This window comes from Larimichthys crocea, unplaced genomic scaffold (genome assembly GCF_000972845.2).
Source record: "Larimichthys crocea isolate SSNF unplaced genomic scaffold, L_crocea_2.0 scaffold220, whole genome shotgun sequence".
Classification (NCBI taxonomy): domain Eukaryota; kingdom Metazoa; phylum Chordata; class Actinopteri; family Sciaenidae; genus Larimichthys; species Larimichthys crocea.
This window is the reverse complement of record NW_020852928.1, coordinates 181,726-205,342: the sequence shown is the minus strand read 5'-3', so window position 1 is coordinate 205,342 and position 23,617 is coordinate 181,726. Positions and strand designations below refer to the sequence as shown.

The 23,617-nt window shown below is 41.0% G+C and overlaps 1 protein-coding gene across 1 annotated transcript; it reads left to right on the top strand.

The window, feature by feature from the left end:
- Positions 1 to 15,756: 15,756 nt before the first annotated feature.
- On the top strand, positions 15,757 to 18,440 carry chchd1 (coiled-coil-helix-coiled-coil-helix domain containing 1). The gene is made up of 3 exons (XM_010738344.3): positions 15,757 to 16,115; positions 16,407 to 16,525; positions 17,632 to 18,440. The coding sequence occupies exons 1-3, from the start codon at positions 15,977 to 15,979 to the stop codon at positions 17,740 to 17,742; spliced, it is 369 nt and encodes a 122-aa protein (XP_010736646.1). The 5' UTR covers positions 15,757 to 15,976; the 3' UTR covers positions 17,743 to 18,440.
- The last annotated feature ends 5,177 nt before the right edge of the window (positions 18,441 to 23,617 follow it).

Here is a 23,617-nt window from a genome sequence, read left to right as displayed (position 1 = left end):
AGTCCACGGCCCCGGGAAACGGCGTGGTCCGGGCGCTGTAAACGCAGAGCCGGTCGCGGCGCACCACCTCAGCGCCGGGGAGAGGACCCACGAGGGGATCCTCCCGCACCGTGCGGCCGTCCCTGACCGAGTTTAATCCCCCGGGCAGACTGCGCGGAAGTTGCGGAGAAGTTGCGGTGATTGGTTAAAATTGCAACACCGCCCTGAATTCACGGGGATTCACTGAAGTTGCGTTGAAGTTGAATTCCTGGAGGGTCTGTGTTATGGTATCATTTACGGTACAGTCAGGCCTGACGCCGATTACCACTACTGCGCATGTGTGTAGGTGTGTGTGTGTGTGTGTGTGTGTGTGTGTGTGTGTGTGACACAGAAAGGCAGACGCGGCAGCGGAAGTTGCGGCCACAACGTAACCTATTTCTAATTTAAAAAAAGACGAAAAACAACATATCCTATTTCTCTCGCATTCGCCAAGAATCGCGATTCATTTTTTCTGTCAACCGATGCGAGTCGTCACGCATTTGTACCGATTTTAATCGTGTCACGATGTATCGTTACATCCCTAATACAGACATTTTATTTTTCATATATATTGTGGAGAAGAAGGGAACATTAGTGGAAGCTTTGAGGCTGGAACTGCTGCCAATGGGGTGGTCTCAGATGTGGACTTCGCACAACTCCGTGTCTTCATTGCTCTTTCATTCTGTCTGTTTCCACAGACAATTGTTTTGTCCAGAGGTCCCACATTCAGGACCCGTAACAAACATTTGTTAATTTGCACTGTAACTAGACTGAAGCTCAGGATGATGGGAATGTTGTTGGTTTTGTAGGTGTCTGGTCAGAAATCAAACGACTGCACAAACAATTTTGGTGATGACACAAATGAAAAATCAAATGAATATCAGAGTTATTACAAGTTAACTTTGGGGGATGGGTGGCATAAACGTGCGTTCCAGTTCTACCAAAGTGGTGGACCATACCTAAAGCTAAATACCTAAAGCTATGCCACTAAAATGACTATGGTGACAACTGTGTAGCAGCAAGCAACACAATATAGGACACACTGTGCAAGACTGGAAGGTTTGTTTCTCGTGAGGACGCTTCTTATACAGCATGTGCAGGTGCTCTGACACAGTGATTTTAAACTGTAGAACAGCTAACAGCTTTAGGAGACTGAGATTGTATAGATTTGAGGGTTTAAACAGTGTGAGATGTATAAGGGAGAAGCCTTCTAGCCCTTTTAGTGCCTTAAAGACAAACTGTTAGATATTTAAATCAATTCCACACCACATTGGAAGTCAGGCTAGCATGGCTAGAAAACTTGGTGATGCAATGAAAAGCACTAATACCGTGAAGGGTATTAGTATGAGGGGAATATAAAGTAGAGGAAAATAGATCTGGAAGGAAATGTTGTATTTATGAATTATGTGATCCAAGAGGAAGCAAGTACAGGGCAAAGAGAGTGACCAGAGCCTAAGACTGATGTTAAGGAAACCCAGGAGATACGGGCTGCACACTAACTACATTTAGTGTGATTAATCAGAATATAATGATAAGACCTAAGTATGATACTGCAAGCAGAATCAGGGAGGAATGCATTCAAATAAATAAAACAATATTATAGAAAACATATATTTAAATGGCCAACCATACAAGACTGAACAGTGTACATCTGTGTTTCCATCTTTTGCAGTCTCTGACTCTGGTTTCACCTCCTTCCCATGTAAATCCTCCATCCTCCCCTTTTTTCTGCTCTCTCTCTCTCTCTCTCTCTCTCTCTCTCTCTCTCTCTGTCTCCCTCAGGTGCAGGCTGCCTTCACGCCCTCCTCTCTAATACTCTCTAAATCTATTCAAAGCTCATCAGAAGATTATCAGCTGCAGAGACAGAGAAGCTGAAGCTCAGATACAAAGCAGGGAGTCGTGACACAAACACACACTTCCCCCTGCTGTGGGTTGTGACTGGAAAATGTCGCAATGTGTCAGAAGAAAAGCCAGTAAATGAACGGTTGGGCTGCATAACAGTGTTGTGTTTGCGAGGAGTTGCGCTTGTGTATCTGTGGAGGTAGGAGAGGAGGCGGACTTGAGCAGTGAGGACCAACTCTATGCATCCAGCTGTTATTATGAGGACATGTGTGTAATACAGATCACAACAGAGTTCCATTTGAAAAAGCACCACCACCATGACTGAATGCTACAGCCATAGCAGAATACCTTTAGATGTAATACCAGTAGTGGCCACTCAGTGGCTCCAAAATACCACCAGCATCTTTCTGTAAGAGGACAGTTTAACAGACTAACACAGTTTCATTGTAAAGATATGAACCCTTAAAGTCTGTGTAAAGGCAATTCCGAGATTTCTTTCAAAATACATTATATATGTTTTAAAATAGTTGCTGGAAACATGTGAAAAGACTTTGAACAATATATTAGAGGTTCACCCTGAGCAGAGAGATAGAGATGAATTCATCTCGCTCAGTGTTTCAAAGTTAGTCATGTCATTTTCTGACTCATCTGACATGTTTCAGTTGCTTCAAAATGGCCAAGAGTGGGTGTGGCTTCAGCACATTCAGAGGACACGCCCCCACAGTCCTGGAGCTGAGAAACCCTTTTTACCTGATTTTGACACCAAATTTCACAAAGTTGACGATATTTTTAACCATTCAAATTTGTCTGGGTGGTTAATAACACTTTCATCTTTGGTCTGACAAACTCAGAACACATATTTATTCTGACTTTACACAGACATTAAAGTTCCAGTCTGTCAGATTTAGGGGGCTCTATTTATATAAGGTAGAAAAGGAATATTATCGTCAGAACTATGTTTTCATTAGTGTACAATAAGACAACAAGAACCTTTTTTTTAAAATTATTATTACCTTAAAAAAGCCTTTTATATCAACAGATGTTGTTATTTCTATAGTTGCTCAGAATAGACCAACTTAATCCTGGCTCTGTTCTGTGACCACTGTAGGTTCTCCTACACACTTGGAAAGGAGGGTGAAGCAAGGTGGTGGTGCGGTGAGTGCAAAAAGCAAGGTATTCAACTGCTAAAACTAAGCTAAAGCACATTCTCTGACATACTGATTCCATCTCCATCATGTATTAAAATGCAGTCTTTATCTGGATAAGATACGATAGATGTCTGGATAATCATAATGATATCTGATCATGCCTTATCTCAAATCTGTAACTTCAAGGCTGCAAAGCTCTGTAGAGCTGAAGACATAATTGACTGATTGTTAATGTAGAAAATACTGATGCATCCAGATTTAAAGACAGGTACATTTCAGAGCATTTCTACATGCTTGAAAGGCTCCTCATCACTTTTTCACTGTCCTTCCTCACCTTGCACCCTCATCTTTCTCCCCATGCCTTTTCTCTGGGTTCTGGTTTAGACACTGTTTTTACAAAGATAATACATGTTGTTGTTTGCATGAAAACTATCAAAAGTGTGGACCCACAGAAATACATCTGCTAAATCTATGAAACCACAAAGTGTTGGCCACCAGAGGAGGCACAAACCACAGCCATTAAAGCTAAATGAGAAGGAGGCTCTGCTCTCTATACAGCAGAGGGAGCACTTGTACCTTTATCTGCTCATGGAGGATAGTTAACAGGACAGAGCCGGGCTTACATCCTGTTTCATCATCTGGAGATCAGTAAGTACCAAGGCTTGATGTAACCCTGCAGCTTCTTTTATACTGCCCGAGAAAGCTTCAGGTCAGGTAATGCACTAACAGGTTAACAAATGAAGTCATCTAACGGGGCACTGCTGCTGTCTGATTGATCTGAAGATGCTGAAACAGCTGAACAAGGTAAAAAAAAGAAATGTCATTACAAGAACAGCATGAAATGGAACAAATGAGAGGTGTAAAAGAGACTAAATCTGATGTAACCTTGACAAATATTTAAAAGTCTAACAAAAACAAAAAATAATAATAATAATAAAAACGACCAAACGTGACACCTGATGTGAGCTCAGCTTTGCTGTTTTGACTGTAAATGTTAGAACAGGATAGTTGTGTGTAAGAGAATGTTAGAGCATCAATCAGGATGCTGGCTTTAGTTCATAATATCCTAGGTTATATATAATAAATACAGTATTTACATATATATAATATTTACATTTTACTCAGCTCAAGATAAAGATTATTCCTTCATTATCGTAATAGTACAGAAAAATACAAAATATTATTACATCATTGATACAGGTACATAGAATTATCAGTGACATTCAGACCTCTGTTCAGACTGAAGTTGGGTAGAGCTATATGTACAGGTCACCAAACAGTAAGAAGTATAAGGGTGTGAGCACCCTGACAGAGAAGTGACATATTCTCTGTGAGGAGACTGACAGGACAGACAGCCGGCAGCAAGAAACGAGTGAATACCACAGAGTTCAAGTGAATGACCTGTGACCTGGAAGAGGAGAATAACTACAGACTCTGTTTCATGTTAATAAATAACATCTTGATTAAGTAAGTTTAAATTTAAAGTCAGGAATATCTGAAGGATTAAAGGTAGCTATACTTACTACTCGTCTTGTAGTTGTTGTAGATTAAACTAAACAGTGTATGAAGCAGTAAAAATCACCCACTTCACCAGCCACAACACTAAAATGCTTCTGATGCAAAATGTGTCCTTTAAAGTACATTTTATTTTTAAATAGTAAAACACACAACTTTTACTTAGACAGCATAATGAATGTTAGGTTTTACAGTAGAACACACAGTGTATTGTGCCTTTTACTGAAGCAAAGGATCAGAATACTTCAGAATGCTAGACTGGAGCAACTCATCCTCATGAATCAAATCTGAATTACACAATCAATCATGTCTTAACAGCTTAAATAGGGATGGATATAGGAACAGCAGCACAGGAGCAGTGCAGCTGGCTTTTTAAAACTGGACTTGGTCTGTGAATATTCATAGAGAAGGATCATTTTGAGAATATCAAACCTTTAGCTGACAGTTTGAATACAGTCTAACGGCCTAAGGTTACACAGCTGAGACATTTTTTCTAGACTAAAGGGAGCGTGTTCCCTCCAGCTAACCAAATTACCACAGCAGACGATCTAATTGTACTCAGGTTTCATAAGTGAACTCCATGTGCTCCTTTGACACATCACTCCACACACACACTTTCCATTCCATGTTGACTAATCTAAGGCATCAGGGGTCTATTTAAAAGGAATTAGCCATTGGACTAATACAGTCTTAGCAGCTTTTGATCAACTTAGTGTCATGCAATGAGAAGACAGGTATATTAGGAGATTTTACATATCAAAGTCAGTTTACATATGTCTACTGCATATATGAACAGTGTGTGTGTCTTCAGAGGGGGCTGTGTGAAGTCTGACAGGTGAGGTCATTTAGTTTGAAAATGAAAAAGATCTGCACATTAGATCTCTGTTGCCTGCTCCTCGACTCTGCTTGAGGTTCCATGTAGTCACATGAGCCACTAGAGTAACACATTTAAATGTCTGACTGAACTGCCGGTGGTTGAGTTGCATTGCATTCTATTAGTCTGGTGTTTTTATTTGAAGTGTTCTATTCACATGTAAAATGGTACATCTTCTGAATATTTATTTATTTCTTTATTCTGCATGCGGTCCAGGAGGCGCACACCGTAATGATATTTCACGCTATTTTGTGTGTAATATAAAGCTTTATTTGTTTAATATTGAATGATGTGAATGTTCCTGTGATTTCGTCTAAGATTACTTCCTGTTATGTTAACATGTTTGAGCAACGGACACTAGCACATTAACCTGAAACAGTTTGTATTCATATTTCTTTGTAATTTTCACGGTGTTTGATGGTCAGAGAGGGAGAGAAATAAAACGTCAAAAGACATCAGTATGATTCGTGGCCACCCTTGCATTGAACCGGTGTAGTTACAGCCCCTGTGTCTCAGATCACTATAGAGTACATACAGTACACACCAACCGGCCAGTTCATTAGGTACACTTGTACAATCCATTGTGATCCAATACAACAACTTTCATAACTTCTACTTTTCCAAAGTTTGTATTTTTTCAGTTTTTGTTGATATTTTCTGAGGTATTCAATAAACTATTATGTTTACTACTGAAGGTGTAGTTTGCAGTAGTGTTAAACTTTACTGCATTCTATTGAAAAGTGTTTCTAATATTTTGGCCCTCTCATGTATGTAAATAGTGTGGCCAAAATATTAGAAACACCTCTCAATATAATGCAGGCCAGTCAGTGTATAGTGTAACTAACACTCACTGGAATTTATTGCATACAGCCCGACATAATAAGACAGAGGAAAAACATACTGCTAGTCCATATTTTCTGAGCCTTATAAGTAATTGCACCAAACCTCAAAATCAAAAAAAGAGTTGTGTCTCAGCGGATTTTGTCTCATAGTCAACAGTAATCATTTTGAACCTTTTCAGTCTGCTTTCAGGGCCTGTCACTCTGCACTTAGAGCAGTGATGAATCATCTTCTCAAGTCTGCAAAATGCTCAGGAGAGAGACTTCCTCATCTGGAATATAATGTATGGCATCTCTGGCCTAGCTTAAAATGCTATCTGAAAGAACACAGTGTTTTCTACAATAAATCCACATAAATTATTCCACAAATATTTTCTGGTGTGACATGCGGAGTACCTCAGGGCTCTGTTCTTTGCCCTCTGCTCTTCTTTCTTTATATTTCACTGCTTACCCAAATTAAATTGGTCTTTGTAGAGGCATGTTGATACCAAACCTGGCAACCTCACCTCAACCTAAGCTGTGTTTTATTTTGAAAATTGAGCAGATTGACTCTCAGTTTTCTGTGACTTCCAGCCAGTATGATCTGATCTGTGCTACTAAAATAGACTAGTCATAAGCCGCTTATGGTGGAATCACAAGCGGTGAACAGCTGCACCGGCAAAAGCCCAGCCAGAATGATGGAACAATGTTTTTTCTTCTTGTGTACAGATGTGTACTAATGCTAAGCTAGGATATTAACACCATGATTCCAGCTCTGTACTTAACGCAAATAACACAAGACTAATATTGATCTTCTTATCTAACTCTTGGAAAGAAAACAAGTAAGAACATTTATTTAAACACAGTCAGGCTTTAAGAAAAACAATTGGAGAAATCATTAAACACATTACCTACAACTGTAATTCATCCATTTGAGTGCAAGGACTCCTCAGGTAGTACAATCATTAGTATTCAGGCAGCAATTCACACTAATGCAGTGGATTATAAAAACAGCTTTAACTGGACATGAAGGCAGAAGGCAGAGAGAAATTCTTTGATTTTATGCAGGATCACTCCATCTGTCAGAGATCCAAATGTGTTCCCTCATGGCTGCACATGAATGTGGATGGTTAGTGTTGCTGCTGTTGCAGTAGTATGTTGGTGTGTGGTTGGTGATTTCTCAGAGAAAAACAAGTCTCCAGACAGACACATGCTTCATTAGCTAATGGTCTTGCCAGTATAATCAACTCGGTCTGTTAGACAGCCACAGACGGTCTGATGCTTTCCCACCACGCTGTCCTTCACCTCCCTTTGGCTCCAACCCACTTCCCCAAAAGCACTGCTGGTATGCTCTATCTTTCTGTCGATCTGCTCCTGCTCTCTATTCAAATTCACTTTCGGTCAATTATTTTAACTTAAGCTGCAGTAAAAGCAAAATGCATTTCCAATGAGCATGAAAGTTCATTTAGAACTTACTGGTTTCAAAAAATCAAATCAGAATTTTCAATAGTTTTGTGTCACCTCTCTCTTCCTCCATTCCCATACATTTTCTGCCCTCTAATAACTGCTTTCCATTCTGACCTGACCTGACCTTCTCCACCCACCTCCTCACATGTTCTCTCATCAGTCCTGTTGTTGCCCGACCTTCCCCGCCCACTCATCAGCCCAGTAGTACACTACAGTACTCTGCCAGTTTATCCTAGTTGCAGTGTTGCTTTCAAGCTTCTGCTACCCGAATCTGAACATTACGTAGACTGGAACCTGTCTGTCTGCCTGTCTACCAGCTTCTGCCTAAAAGAGTTTCACATCGATAAATCACTGAAATCCACTGGCTCCTGTCATGACAGATTTCAATTTATTCTGTTTTCTTGGAGTTTAAACAACACAGTGGTTTGTATCAGTGGCAATAATACAGTGTTCTGCTGTCTTGTACTAGTGTCACTGGCAGTGGACTGAGCACTCAGCACCGACTTGTCACTTCAGCTCAGACAGCTCATCATGTGTTGCCTTAACACACACTTTACACACTATTCCATTCACTCTCTCTGCTGCTAACAGCTGTAGCTGTGGACAAGGGGGCAGGGAAAATACATGCACACACACACACACACACACACACACACACACACACACAAACTCCCTCTTTTCCTCACTGCATTATACCAGCTGTTGCTTAGTGCAGACCCTGCACCCCCATTAATTATTCAGTTCTAAAGTCATGCAGCCATGCACATGCAGACACTCACACGCAGCAGGGAGCTCTTTCTTCATACAGTCAGCCCACACTGGCCTCTCATGGAAGATTCGTGCTCAGGTCCACTTACAATCTATGAACCACTTTGCGTCCAACATGTAGCACCAGTTTTTTCTAGGTGATATGTGGTATGGATGGCAGAGTGTGAATGTACTACCTAAAGGCCTTTAAACAACAATGAATATTTGGGGCGGTGTTTAACTCAGTTGGTAGAGCAGCCGCCCCATGTATGAATGCTCAGCCCAGGGTTTGAATCCGACTTGTGGCTCTTTGCCACGCGTCATTCCCCATCTCTCTCTCCCCACATTAATGTCACTCTTCAGCTGTCTCTATCAAAATAAAAGCTTGAAAAGTCCAAAAAAAACAACAATGAATATTTATGAATTAGGATAATGGCACTTTTACAACTCAGTACTATCAGCACCATGAATGCTTTAGACAAAATGAATGGTGTTCTCCTCCTTTTGTAGCAGAAGCAAACAGTTTCAGGTGTGTTTGGGAATAACATGTTGAACCACATCCATCTTGTCTAACTTGGAACATCTGGTGATGTCATGCTATCCATCCTACCTTCATCAGCAGCTTTATTGTTAACACTGCTAGCATTAGCATTAGGTAAGTAATATACCGTACACATCAAATGATGCAGAACAGAAATATAAACACAACCTGCTCTTTAGACATTGCAGCTACAAGACATGACTGAAACGCAAGTGAGGTGCAGACTGTTCCTTTAAACACATCACACATGAAGTGCCCTCTTAATGTTGTTGGTTGGCATTTAACGCAAACTGAGCACTGAACACTTCTATGTTCATCCATCAGACACAGAAAACAAATCAGCACGTTCTGCATTCATCTTCTGAAAACGTCTTTTTTATCTAATGTGATAATAAAACAAAAAGTGTGTTTCATTTTTAAACTCTCCCAGATCACACAGGAGTCACTTTCTATCCTCCTCTTTTGGAACTGAGTGGCAGCCAGAGGTCAGATATCACATCTGGACTGGGCACAAACAGACCTCTGTGCTCCGGATAATGAATACCTTTAATCAGACTGAATGTTGTTGTTTTTTTAATTGTTCATACAAAACTTCTGCTGACCATTTTTGTTTGTAATTCTCAGTCAGTATTATTTTAATCTGACTAACACTAAAAGATAGTTTATATCTGGATATATATGAGATCTTTTCTTTCAAATACTTTTGTTCCTTTGCCCAGGTATATTTTTTTTTTACAAATTTACATTTGTACAATTATTTCATATTTATATTTTGCCATCAGATGTTGCAATTTGACAAAATAAGAGGAAGAATGTTGCAATCTTCGGACAACACTACCCTTCTGAAATGAACAGATTACACAGTGCACAGTGTAGTACATGAATTAGTGGAACTGGGTAGTGTCTCAATAGGATTTGTTTAATCTGTGTGAAACACTGACTGTAATCAGACAAAGCATCAAAGCACTTGGTCATTTATTGATTTGCTCCACTGCAACATTGTGCTGTTTTATTTGTATATAATCTCTTTTTTATTTTGCTGCACTGTTTGGCTGTGTGCCCTTTACCCATTCCATTCAAGCACTGAACAATAGTCTCAACTTCCTCTCCATGAACACAATGAAAGTCTGGATGTCTGCACTGATGTTCTTTTTTAAATGATTGGTTTTCCTGTTCCATACAGCTGCAGTAGTAAAGTAGTAATTACCGTTGTTATGTGTAACATAGTCGTTTTGTGATCTCTCATCATGTCTGCTTAAACAATCACAATCGTGGCACTGCTTGCTATCCCTGAAAGTATCTGGAAATTGGATTTAGGATTCTCTCCTGAGCTCTTTTAGACTTTATTTCAGGAACTCGTCCTCAATGCAGCCAGTGGAAACAAAAGCAGACGCTGTAAAAATGGTCACACATTACTATAGGTTTTGTTCCTGCAGGGAGTAAGGGTTATAATTGTCAATGAAAAGAATGATTCAGATGATGAAATGAAACAGTTGCTTTTTGTTTCTTGTTGGGGGGAGACAGATCTTTGTTTGCAGCAGCTGAGGCTTGGCTGGCCTCTGTAGGAGAAGTCAGAGCTAACAAAGCAGCAGTGACCCAGCCTGGCCTCTGTATGCAGATCTGCAGAGGGCTTCAGGGCCAGAGACAGACTCTGCAAGGCAGAAGGCAAACAAGACAGAAGGGGTCAAAGTTCATGGAGAGGCAGAAACACAAACAAGGCGATCTCACAGCTCAGCATCGAACAGATCCTGATCCAGGAGCAGCAGAAACATTTGCTGACATTATTCAGGTGTGACTTCCAGCTATCCTAAAGAACATGAGTAAGTTAGACTGTTGGACCTGCTACAACATTAAAATGCTGCTTGCAGGTTAAAGCATCAATAATTCAAGATATTTAGAGAAGTCTTTCTTCATAGTTAGTACTAAGGGCAACTAGTTTGTTAAGCAAGTTGCAACCTCCATGCATCTTTAAATACCTACGAATTTTAGGGTGATCCATAACCATAATGTGTCAGCAGCAAAATGACACGTTCTCATTTGTTCATCATTTCATGGTGCTACTCTCCACAGACGTGTACAGGTGCTGCTCTTCTGTGCATGTAGCTTATAGATACATAGTGTAACCATTGACATGATTACAAACAGCCATTGTTGTTACAGAGTCAGTTGTAGAGGGGTAGATTTAGCATGTCCAGTTGTTGGTAGTGTAGTTTTAGAGGTTTTTAAAGGTAGAGGGGGACGTACCACCAACAGGGAACAAAAGACGGGAAAAGTCTGGATTGCCTTTACGGGTGGAACGAAACAGTTGTGAAGGAACATAAGCTAGAAAAAGGGCATTCAAGTAGGTGAGTGCAAAACCGGAGACTACTTTGTAGGCGAGCATTAGTGCTCACTGGGCAGGGAGGTAACGTGCTTTTGGGCTGATTGAAGATCAGGTGCACCACTGCATTCAATATTTCACTCTGTGGGCTGGGAGGCCCGTCGGGAGGGCGTTACAGTAATCTAGTCAGGAGATGACCACAGCCTGTGTTAGGAGTTGGGTAACATGTTGAGTCAGGTAAGGCCTGATTTTTCTGATGGTGTAAAGTGTGAAGCGGCACAGCTGGGTAACTGAGGCAACATGATCTGACGTGGTTAGCTGGTTACCAATCTTGACTCCTAAGTTTCTTGCTACTCTGGTAGGGGCGAACATATGGAGTGAATTTTGATGTTGATCTCACGGCAGACAGAGCATCAGAGATATCAGAATGACTCACAAAGGTTGGGCGTGCATCGCCTTGGCACACTGCGAGGGAAGTATCTGAATACTTCCAGTGTGTACAGGAAAGAACTCTACCAAAGCCTATTCCTTTGTCAGCTTTGGAAGTAGACCTCAACTCAAACTTTATTTATAAAGCACATTTAAAAACAACTGAGGTTGACCAAAGTGCTGTATGGGATTGATACAAATAATATACATATAATATATAAAGTGCCATAATTACAACGGGTTAAGACAAATGATAAGATACTTAAGTTTGGTTAAAAGCCAGGGAGAAAAAGTGCGTTTCTAAGGAGGATTTAAAACCCTCAAATGATCCAGCAGATCGGATGTTATATTCCATAGCTTAGGGGGCCGCTGCCACAAAGGCTCGGTCACCTTTGGTTTTAATTTAGGGGCAACCAGTAGCAGCTGGCTAAATGATTTCAGTGTTCTGGCGGGGAGGTGAATATGAAGAAGCTCAGTTAAATACTGGGGGGCTAAGCCAGTATTAGTAGACCTGAGGTTAACAGTGATCAAAACATCACAATCCATTTTTGGTTATAACAGTCCTGTCAGCCAGCGTGTCTCTCGGTTACAAAGAAATGACAGAAATAATTTAGCACCCCTCTTATCACTGATGATAACCCACAACAAGCTGTGAGCTGTCTGTCTGCTTGTATTTTGTGCTCTGCGGTAAGAGGAGAACGAATAGTTCTGTGGTGACTGGCAGACACATTGGCAGGCACAATGATTTTCCGTGTTTACATGAAGATTATCAAAACTATGTCATAATTATATAGACGTGACTTGAATGTGTTGGAACCTGAGTCATCAGCGACTAGTTTTGTGGATCACTTTTTAACAGTGGAATGATATCTAATGACGTCTAATCTATATCATGCCTTGGTGGGAAAGTCAGATATTATATAATGTGGCTTCTCAGATCTTAGATCTTTGGAAAGGTTTATTTGAGATGATACTGAGATTAAAACGGAATTTTTTTTGGGCTTGTGTTTCAGTTTTTGAGCATACACTCTTTACAGTGCAGTAATGTGTAAAACAAGGGCCGTGTGTCTGCTGGAGGTCCACAGGAAAGGGTAAACTGCTTCCTCAGCACATCTGAAAGAATGCTCAAACACTGTCAGTGTGATTTATCGCTCCACTTGAATCCACACAAAAGGTTCTTTAAGACTTCTCCTATTGTTTTTTGTGTGTTTCCATGTCAGAGGTCTTGGAGGTTAAAGGTTCAACTCAGGCTTCTGTCCTCTCTTTTCCCCAATGTTGTTGAACACATCAGTATCAAAGCTTTGGTACACGTCGAAGCTTTGCTGTCACATGCACATACAACAAAAGAAAAAGAATTTTGTGGCGTGAGCTATTCCGATCCCTGGGTGTGAGGAGTGAGACAGAAGTGTCACATCACTGATGTGGTGGATGAGCTGATCCTGGCTCAGAATCAAGCCCACATTTCTCAGAGTGCAGAGACTGCTGTGCACGGCACCTTTCCTCCAGGTGAAGAACATGCAGAGACACAGAGAATACCACACAGCTTCCAGGCAGACAGTGGCAGGAATGTGTTCACCTCTGGAAACCTGAGGAGACAAACTGTTTTCATCAGAGACTTTATTTAAATGACTGTATGTGTGTGTGTGTGTGTGTGTCTGAACAAAAACGTATTTGTTTACTTCAAGCAGCTATAATTGATATTTTCATAAAAACATTGTATTAAATGACAGTGTTGTAGGCTGAATCTTCATTTTCAGATTTCCTGGCAAATGTTCTACACGTCACACAAAACATTTTTTAATGGAATTTCAAAAAGAGAGCTTCACCTTACTTTATCACCTGATAAAAAAAATAATTGGACACAGGCCTTTTAACGTCATAAAGATGTGTGTGGAGTTGATGGCCATTTTCTTTTAAGCCTTTCCACTTATAGAGTCTGTGCAGACCACTGAACATCATTAAAGAAACACTGTGTAGAAATTGGTATTTAAGGGATTTGTTGTGAGTGTAATCCCACTGTGGTAAATATGGACACCTGTACTCGAGTATTTGTTCTGATTACATTACTTCTGATCAAAAACTAGCGAGTCAACAACTTTGCTAACAGCCAAACATCAACTAGGTCACCAACAGCAGACCCAGCAGCAGCTAATATTACTGACTAGTCCAACAGCAGTCAGCCCAGCTCGGCGTCTGTCTTTCAGCCTTTTATTTCACCAAGCTCTCACCAACCACTAAAAGTCAGTGCCAGTCTTGGACTTACTTATTCTTCTCCTCGTCATTTTGTTCATAGAGGCCCAGTTACATTGCATGCTTGCCCACTCTGGTTCTGGCACAACACCGGCCTGAAAACACTCCCTCAGTGCTCTGAGCTCACAGTCTGGGCAGAACGGCTAACAAACTGAGCTAACATTAGCTAACAGCAGCTACAGTTGTCAGCAGTATACTTCACTGTCCATCATAAACTCTGTAAATCACAGAGAGTTGAGGCGGAGCAGCCAGAGGACATCAGAAAACATTTTCTCCATAAAATATGATCCAGTTTCACCAGAATCAGTCAAATAGTTGGTGATGTGTGACTCAGTGCTGTAAAGCGTTACGCACTTCTCCCGACCCGAAACCCAAAGTTACATAGTGTGAGAACAGACGTACGAATGACAGAGACACCATTCACCTGATTAGGATTTAAAATCTGTTTATGGTGGAAAAGTTACACAGTGTTGCTTTAAGTAAAAATACAGCTTGTCTGTAGCAGTGGTTTTAAGTGGCCACAAGTTGGGAATCTCTGATCTACAGTAGTACAACAGAGAGGCCTTTTGATTTGAGTGCAGCTAAGCTTGCTGTGACCTTTACATGTCAATGTTCAGGTGTGTTTCGTTACTTTTACATATCAGTTTCAACTGGAAAAGGTTGAAATGTGAGTAACACTTTCAGTGTGTGGGTGTGTTGTTTCCTCTGGAGGCTGATGTTATAAAGCTGAACCTGATCTTGTTTGACATGATACCAACTCTAATAATGTACATGCTGACGCTGCATCAGCGCTCAACATGCCCTCAAAAACAGGCTGATGTTAAGACTTGCCCTGCATTCTCCTTGAATGTCATGTAGCCATAGGCCAAGTGCCAGAAGAACACAGCACGAGAACTGAACACAGCCGTTCTTTATCACTGTCGGTGAGCTGGTATGAGCTTAAATATACAATCGATATGGCATCATTGGAATTGTAGTCAAGGCATAGAGTATTTTTACCAGCTTCCTTCTTCTCTGAATCCTTAGAGGTGGGGCCAGTCATACTGGAGGAAGATTGTTGCTTATTGAGCCACATCCTCGGCTCATCAAATACGTTTATTTGCTGCTGTGTTGTGTGGCTTTATTTGCTTTTACACCCGTTTATGCCATCTTCATGTATATTTAGTGGCAAAAACAAGTAGCTTCTAAAATGATTTCTTCTGCATGGAATTGTCTTTTTTTTGTTTTCCCTGTGTCTAAGATGAGACAAAAAGGCTGATCTTTCATTGTGTTGTTCACATGGTGTTCCAGAGAACAGCTGTGCACTGTGATGCTGCATTCATTTTTAGACACATATCATATAAACACATATCATACATAAATATAGCTAATGCAGCCAGGCCAAACACCGTATTTGATTTACATGCAGAGTCATGTTTTTGTAATGCGAAATATGTGTCCTTGATATAGTATGTCAAGGCAGGGGGTGGAGCCAGCTATACTGTCAGCTAGTCACTGGCGTGGTTCATGAACTATAAAATGACCTGACTATTATTATAAATAAATAAATGAAAAAAGAAGAAAGAAAGAAAGAAAGAAAGAAAGAAAGAAAGAAAGAAAGAAAGAAATGAATAAATAGATAAATGAGAATACATCATGCTCTAATTATATATAAATAATATAATATATCATATATAATTATATTTATAATCTATATAATAATTATTATTATTTGTGACGTCACTGAGTCTTCTTTGCACGTGAATGTCGCAGTGGTCTGTGGTGTCGTACGTTTGTGGTACAAACGGCTTTACGTGGATTTTACGACACTGAATCGGTTCTTACGGCAAAACATGGCGGCACACTCCTCGTCGTGTTCAGCTCAGTGAGGTCTCCGGCAGTCAGCCTGTCGTCTTTCCCGCCCTCTGCTCCTTCACAGAGACAGTTTGACACATCCGCTGAGAGCAGCCGGGGCCCTCCGCCGTGCTCGGACAGGCAGTGAGCAGCAGCAGAGCTCTGTGAGGAGACATGGCGGCACAGGGAGGCGTCCTGTTCCAGGAGAAGGTCAGCAGGATGCTCAGCAGGCGGGACGGAAAGCCGGTCCTGAAACCCAACCGGAGCCTGAGCCTGCGGGACGCGGTGGCCAACCGCAAGATGAGGAAAGGAGGTAAGGACACACTGTGACTGTCTGAGGGAAGGAGGTAAGGACACACTGTGACTGCCCGCTGACAGACCGTAGCATACACTGACTTCCGTAATGTCAGCAGTAAACACACGTGACACCGGTGTTTCGGGTCAACGAGCAACCGTGTTACCTGTGACCACACAGCGCACACTACATACATGAAATGACTGATAACACGTGCACTGTGGGACTGTGTGTGGCAGTGCTTAATGCATGCAGACAGTTTAACACGGTCACCAGCTCAGAGATAAACATGCAGCTGTCTGTCCACAGAGGCCACCTGTGTCACAGAGATGTCAGTCATGATGGCCTGCTGGAAGCACAACAACTTTGTGGATGGCCTGTGCTCTAATGAGCTGAGCGCTTTCTACACGTGTGTTGATAAGGCTCAGGTATGTACACACACACACACACACACACACACACACACACACCACACACCCTCTCTCTCTCTCTCTCTCTCTCTCTCTCTCTCTCTCACATACACTCTCTCTTTCTCTTTCACACACACATACACACTCGCTCTCTCTCACACACACATACACTCGCTCGCGCTCTCTCTCACACACGCATGCATGTTGAATTTAAAGTCTACAGGGCCCTTCTTTTTCTAAGGCACTCTGGGCCGTATCACAGTCAGACAGAACAAACATTTTGTAGAATAATAATATTGATAATGATAATTTTGCTGACATTGACAAAAAAGTGTCACCAAAATGTTGTGTGTCTTTTATGTACAGTAGACCCTGATAAGACAGAGATGATTGGGAGTTGAGTTTTGTCAGATGTAGCATCATTTGTTAACCTGCAGGAGAAAGAGTTTGAGCTCACAGACTGAAATAAGCTCATCTGATAACCTTTAACTATTTATTGTATTGATTTGACCTCTATCTGTATGCTAGTGCATATGGCAAAACTTTTTATCATGAGAATAATCTGCAATAATGTGGCAGTGTTCAACCCTTCATCTAACTCTTCTGTCAGGCTCAGGATAGTTTCCAGAGTCCGTCAGGCGGAGAGTCAGTGCACTTCACCTCCTAAATGACTGTAAACGTTGACTTCAGTCCATGTTTTCTTCACTCTTATTGTCGTTACACATGCGGGACAGTTCACACTGGAATCTGATATTGACTACGTTTTAAAAAATGTGAACAGCCAAAAAGAAAAAACAGATTTGGGAAATAAATCTGAACGGACCTGTAGTGTAAACACAGTCTGTCAGCCCTCTGTGTTTATTGGTGAAACTGTCATTTCGACAGCATCAGACTGATCAGGAGCAGAATGAAGCCGAGCATAGACACGACAGACCAGTCTAAAATTTCTCTGCATGGGAAGTCCCTCCAGGAAATGAAGAAGTACGTGCTGAGTCTTCATCATTTCCTCGAGGCATGAGTGATGAAGGACGCGTTTTTGCTGCCAACCGGCAGAAATGTCCTCCTTGTACTTAATTAGGACATACGAAGAAGCACTGGTAACAAATCATGGTCTTCTTTCACAGGCTGCTATGAAGAATAAATCTGACCAGAGCGGCCTGCAGGGAGGACGTCTGCACCCCAAACAGGCCACGACTCTGCTGAAGAGATATCCCAACATGCGCACTGAGATCTAGGAAACAAACCTTTCTACAGACTTGACGCGTAGGTTAAACAGAGGCCATCGGACTGGATCCGTCGTGTTCAGACCAGACTTGTTAGCTACTGTATAATTCAACAGTGGGTTACCATATACATTTATTAAATAACTGAATGCATGAGCAGAACAAACAGTGATTTCTACACAAACACACACTGCACTACTCCTCTCCACTGTGTAACAAAGGTTATTCAATCATTTCATGTTGCTGCTGTACGGCGCAGCCTTTGTATTCACAACACACAGCGTTTATGGTTTGAAATTTAATGTGACTTTGTGCTCAGGTCCTGAATTGGCCCTGATGGAAATTATTCCATTTTGTCTCAGTCCAATTTAGCAGAGTGGTCTTAGTGCAGAGATGTTATTAGTGGATGTGATGGAATTATTCTTCTTGGGTTTCATGGCTCCTGTCCTGGAGCTTGCTGTTATCATCGAACACTTAAATGCCTCCTCATTCCTGTGGAGGACTGATGATGAAATAAAATGAGCCTATCAGATAGATGGGGTTACAAAGCTCTGAGTGGTTGAGGAGGATCTTCCTGAATGGACTGAAACATTTTATTTATCAAGTCTGTTATCGGTCAAACTGTTCATCAGTCTGTTTCTGACCGTGACATATGTTGTTTGTGTTGTATCAAAAAATAAAGCATATTGTTTTGTACGTCTACGGTAAAAGCTGCTCTGTCATTATATACACTGAATACAGTTTGTCATGTGTCAATGGCACAGCACCCTTTTATCCTTTCTGTGCATTTTTTAGATGAATTGTTGATGGGTGACATTCATTTAACACCAAGCATGATGTTAACAGTGTAAATGTGCCTGTGTCTAGCCCCACTGTACTCCAACCGCACAAACACCAGCCTTCCTCAATTACATTACACATTCTTACCAACCACTTTCTAGTAAAGGTTAGCTGTAGTTTTGGATTTATCAGTACTTGATTGCACTGTTTGAAGTCTGCCGTTATTTTACTGATGGAAGCTCCAACATCACTTGAAAGCTGACTGCCTTAAAATACAAGAAGCCTTCAAATTCACATCAGAACACAAGCACCAAGTTTATTTGTGGTTTGTCTTCTGGGTTTGACGTTCTGCACTTCTTTGAGTAAAGGCATGACGTGGAGTGAATAGGCTGGATCAGTCAACAGGAACAGCTGGGGATGGAAACACCACGTTATTTACATGACCCATACACTTTTCATGATGTGACCTGCCTCCACAAAACCACTTGTGTAGATGAATTGGTGAAATTGTACTTCAGAATAAGTCTATCCCACAAGCATTTTTTCCTTGTTACTAAATAACAAGGAAATTCATTATTTTTAATACTGTATAAACACAGAGTGGTAATAAGTATTAGGACACAAACCTGCGTGTTGGTCACTCCCTTAGTTTAATTTTATTCTTTTTTCTGAAGTGTGGCCCTGATACATTAAAATAGTTCTTATGTCAGTAAATATATAATATGTAACATTGACACTTTTTGCTTTTCTGCTGACTTTCACTAAGTGGTAAATAGAGTGCAGGACATTTACATGTGACAGTTTTTCAGTGTCGTACTGTAACTGAAACGCAGTAAATCTATATCTCTGTTTCCTTTGCCACTCACATCCCAGCTAAATGATTTGATCTACGCTCACATGTGATTTATATGATGTCAGTGTTGTTTTCACACACAAATACATATTTTGTATGGAGTTATGCAGAGCCTGATGGAGGTGAGTTTGGGGAGCATCTCCTGACATTATCAGTGGCTGATCTGTGACTTTGGGCATCAACATTTCCATTTATGTACAAACCTGTCATTTATCTTCTTTTATTACAGATTCACTTTATTATTTAGAACACGTTACATATTAAATAACAAAATGAAAATCCAGCTTGATGTAGCTCACATAGCTTTGGAGTTGTAGGAAAGAGTCAGGTTAGCATCCTCCCTGCTTCCAGTCTTTATGCTAAGCTAAGCTACGCTGTATTTACTTAACAAACATATCATTGTTATCTGTCCTCTGATCGGAGTGGAAAGGCTTGCATGTTTCAAGTTGGATCTTTCCTCTGAAGCTATTTTCTTAATGACTTTTCCCCAACGTTTCCTGGCGTTACCCAACAGCATCTTCTCCTCTGCTGCTTATTTCTGGAACCAAAGTTGATTTTTTTTGAGTGATGCTGTTAAGTGTGGATTTGGTTTTATGTTTTGTCTGAGACTCAGGAAGGATTTCATGCCATGTCTGCACCCACCATTGTCAGCATGTGGTATTTTTTCTGTGTCCCTGTTTATCTGGCCGTCATTATACAAACCCATTTCCCCACCCTGCTTATCACTTCCTCCCAAACATGTAGACCGCAGAGGAACCTCCTCCACAGCCCACAGCCATCATTCACTGTGACACACAGCTTCTCATTCTCTCCTTCATACAAATGGAATGCATTTTGATTTTTTAAATTGTATTATTATAATTATCTATGTAAACAATAGCCTAACTTAGCAAGAGTAGACATTTAATCTGATGTTCACGTGACATCCCAGAAGAAGCAACATGTATCTCCTTTCTAGTATTCCGACCACTCAAAGCTCTTTTACACTACATATCTCATTCACCCATTCACACACATTCATACACTGATGGCATTAGCTGCCATGCAAGGTGCCAACTGCTCATCAGTTTGAGGAGCTAACCATTCATACACATTCAGGCACTGATGATGCAGCACCAGGAACAATCTGGGGACAAGGACACATGTAGACCATTGATGCTGTGTCTCAATTCGGATACCACCATGGTAGGTAGACTTCTACGGCTTCTATGTCCTGGAGTAGTGTGATATTTTTCAGCAGGGTAGTGTGTTGAGTACATCCATTGTGCACTTTGTCTTAAATTTGCAACCAGATTTACAAGCAGAGCATTACCACCAACATTTGACCATCAATATATGAATATAAAACATATGTACAGCTCACAGTTGTATACTATCTTCATCTCCAGCAGCTTCCTCTTTTGCCATTTTCACAATGCTGGTGGTCCCTCCCCATCCACAATCCAGCCAAAATGATGAAAGTGTGCAGCGTTTCAACTTTTTAACCGTGATGAGTGCACCATCCGGGTACTCACAGTACGCCGACTTTTGACAGAACTCGCAACGTGAACACACACATAGACTCAAAATAGCAAGTCAATGGAAGTATGTGGACACAAACATAACATGAGACAAATGAAGTACCTGAGGCAAGCGAATAATGAACGGGCTGCAGATGTTACCAAATCAATGAATAAAACACAAACAATGCATTCTGTTAACTTTGGTTCACAGCTGTCTGGCTGCAAAATGACTAAGATAAAAGTGAAAACAAAACCTTCTATCATAGGTTCATGTGTCAACAACTACCAATGTGTCAGCCGCCTCTTAACCAAGCACAACAGAATGTCTTTGTGAGAATGATTCATTATTTGTTTAGAGCATCCTGCATGATGACCAGCTATATGGGCTTACAAGACGCTAAACAAGTTCCTCCAACAGCATAAACCACCAGCCAATCAGTGAAGGTCTTTGAAAAGCATCTCAGAGCCTGAGGGTGCATTCTGTTTTTGTTAGGCATCCTGTTAATGGCTTGTTTAGATTTAGTCACAGAAAATCTTCAGCTGTTTCAGGGTTGTTCTGTGGAATCTGTGAAAATGTTGCTATCTCTGACATTCATCTCCTGCGACAAGATGGATCTGCCCCAAGAGGAACACTGGTTTGATGATACAAACGGGATCAGGCCTCATGATCATCAGTGTTTGTGAGAGGTCGCCAAGATAAACAATGGACGTCTTGAAAGATGCCCATGGAAATCCAGCCTCTCAGGCTGATTTATTTGGAGAGAAATTACGGCCTCGCCCTGCTTATCTCTGTCTGATCTCCTCTGGTCACTTTGTGTTACAGTGACATGATATTGACTTCCACTGCAGTTGTTTTCAGAGCCGCATGTGTTTCACAGGTATCAGAGTGTCACTATCAGGCTAAATGCTCCAGACTAAATGTCAAATTATGACCACACCCTACTTGATAAGGTACCTCATGCCAGCATGGCGACAGCTGAGTGAGAAAAAAACTATTTGAAGGTCCAGTGTGTCAGATTTAGGAGGCTCTATTTACAGAATAGAATATCCATGGCAGTATAATTACTGTGGATTATGTTTCTTCAGTTGAGGTTGTGATATTCAATGAACAATATAGTCACAGTTTTCAGACTGGTACAGATTAGAGGACTCTGTGGTGTCACCAGTTTTGGACCACATGGAACCTATCCTTCACTGCCAACATCATTGCAACAACCTGTTCCTGCAGAGCCATCTTCCACAACATCCATTCCCCTGTTCCTCACCCAGGATGCAGCACAGGTTCTGATCCAGGATCTTGTCATCTTACACCTAGACTGCTGCTGCTCGCTCCTGCTGTGCATTCAGGTTCCATCCAACCTCTGAAAGCAGTAGCCCATCTGGCCTTCAATCTAAGTTCTTCCACATTACACTGTTTGAATCTAATCCAAGACTCAGGCACTTAACTTCCATTCTGCCAGTGGCTCAGGTCCACCAAACCATCCACACTAGCCTGTCCACAATGCTTTGCTACTGCCAATCGGCTTCCTAATCCCTCACTACCACTCTACTAAATCCCAACTGTTTGTGTTCCTGGCTCCAAACGAGCTTCCCATTGACACCAGGGCAGCAGAAACTCACACATGTTCTGTGTCAGAGTGAAAACTCAACTGTTCAGACTGAAAACTCGACTGTTCAGACTGAAAACTCAACTGTTCAGACTGCCCTATTAAAAAATCTAAATGTAACACTTGAAGCAGATTTGATAAAGTTGATGTACTTCCATGATTTTTGCAGTTGAATGCATGTTTAAAAAGATGTTTCTACTGTTTGCTCCCATTCATATAAATGGGTATAAAAATAATAATAAATATAAGTTATATTGTGGGTAAACAGTTTGTATAACACAAGCACGACTAATTCATTGTCCATTGAATATAGTTTAATCAAGACAAAAACTGAACATTAGAAGCTGCCACTGGCTGCCAGTATCTTTTAAGATTCATTGTAAAGTTCTGGCGTACTGAGCTTGCAATGGTTTGGGACTGGCGTACATTTCCAAGTCATTGTTGATTTATAATCCTTCACAGCGTCTTGGATCCTCCACTGCTCAGCTCAGCCTTTTTTTAACTCGATGCACCAGAACTTCCCGACCCACAGCTGTAAGAGATGCAAGCTGTGCACACTTTGTTTTATTCTTATATATCATACTGTTCCTTTGTTCCTTTTTTTTAACATATGCTTCTGTTTTGTATGAGTTCTTGTTGGATGCTTCTTTTACTTGTTATTGATTTGATTGTTTGGTTTTTATCACAGTATTTGCACTTATATTACACTTATATATCTTATATTTATTCACTCTGATCTCCACTCTCTGTGTCAAATCTGCTATAAAGTCTGTTGTTATTGTTATTATGAAATTCATCATACTAATTCAACTTCATTAGTTCGTTTATTTCACCATGGAGATGCTCTGCTCTGCTCCTCCTCATGAGCTCTTCAAGGACCTCCAGGCTCTTCTGAACTCTGGCTGCGTCACACTATCTCTGTCCAGCTGTGTTATAAATGTGCCACCTTAGGATAGATATACTGACAGACTTATGAAGTGTAAAGATGAATTATTTACAGAGGCTGTAATGTCTGATGTTGATATAAAGACCTGAATGAGACTTTCACACCTTTGATTTCATAGGGAAACGTCGCCTGTGAGTGTGTGTGTGTGTGTGTGTGTGTGTGTGTGTGAGCGAGAGAGGGGGGTAGAGGGAGAGAGAGT

What these genes read in the sequence shown, in the direction of transcription:
- chchd1 (XM_010738344.3), top strand. Translation starts at nt 15,977, where the DNA reads ATGGCGGCACAGGGAGGCGTCCTGTTCCAGGAGAAGGTCAGCAGGATG. An exon ending in CCGCAAGATGAGGAAAGGAG is followed by an intron (nt 16,116 to 16,406) that starts GTAAGGACACAC and finishes GTCTGTCCACAG; the next exon opens with AGGCCACCTGTGTCACAGAG. An exon ending in CGTGTGTTGATAAGGCTCAG is followed by an intron (nt 16,526 to 17,631) that starts GTATGTACACAC and finishes CTTCTTTCACAG; the next exon opens with GCTGCTATGAAGAATAAATC.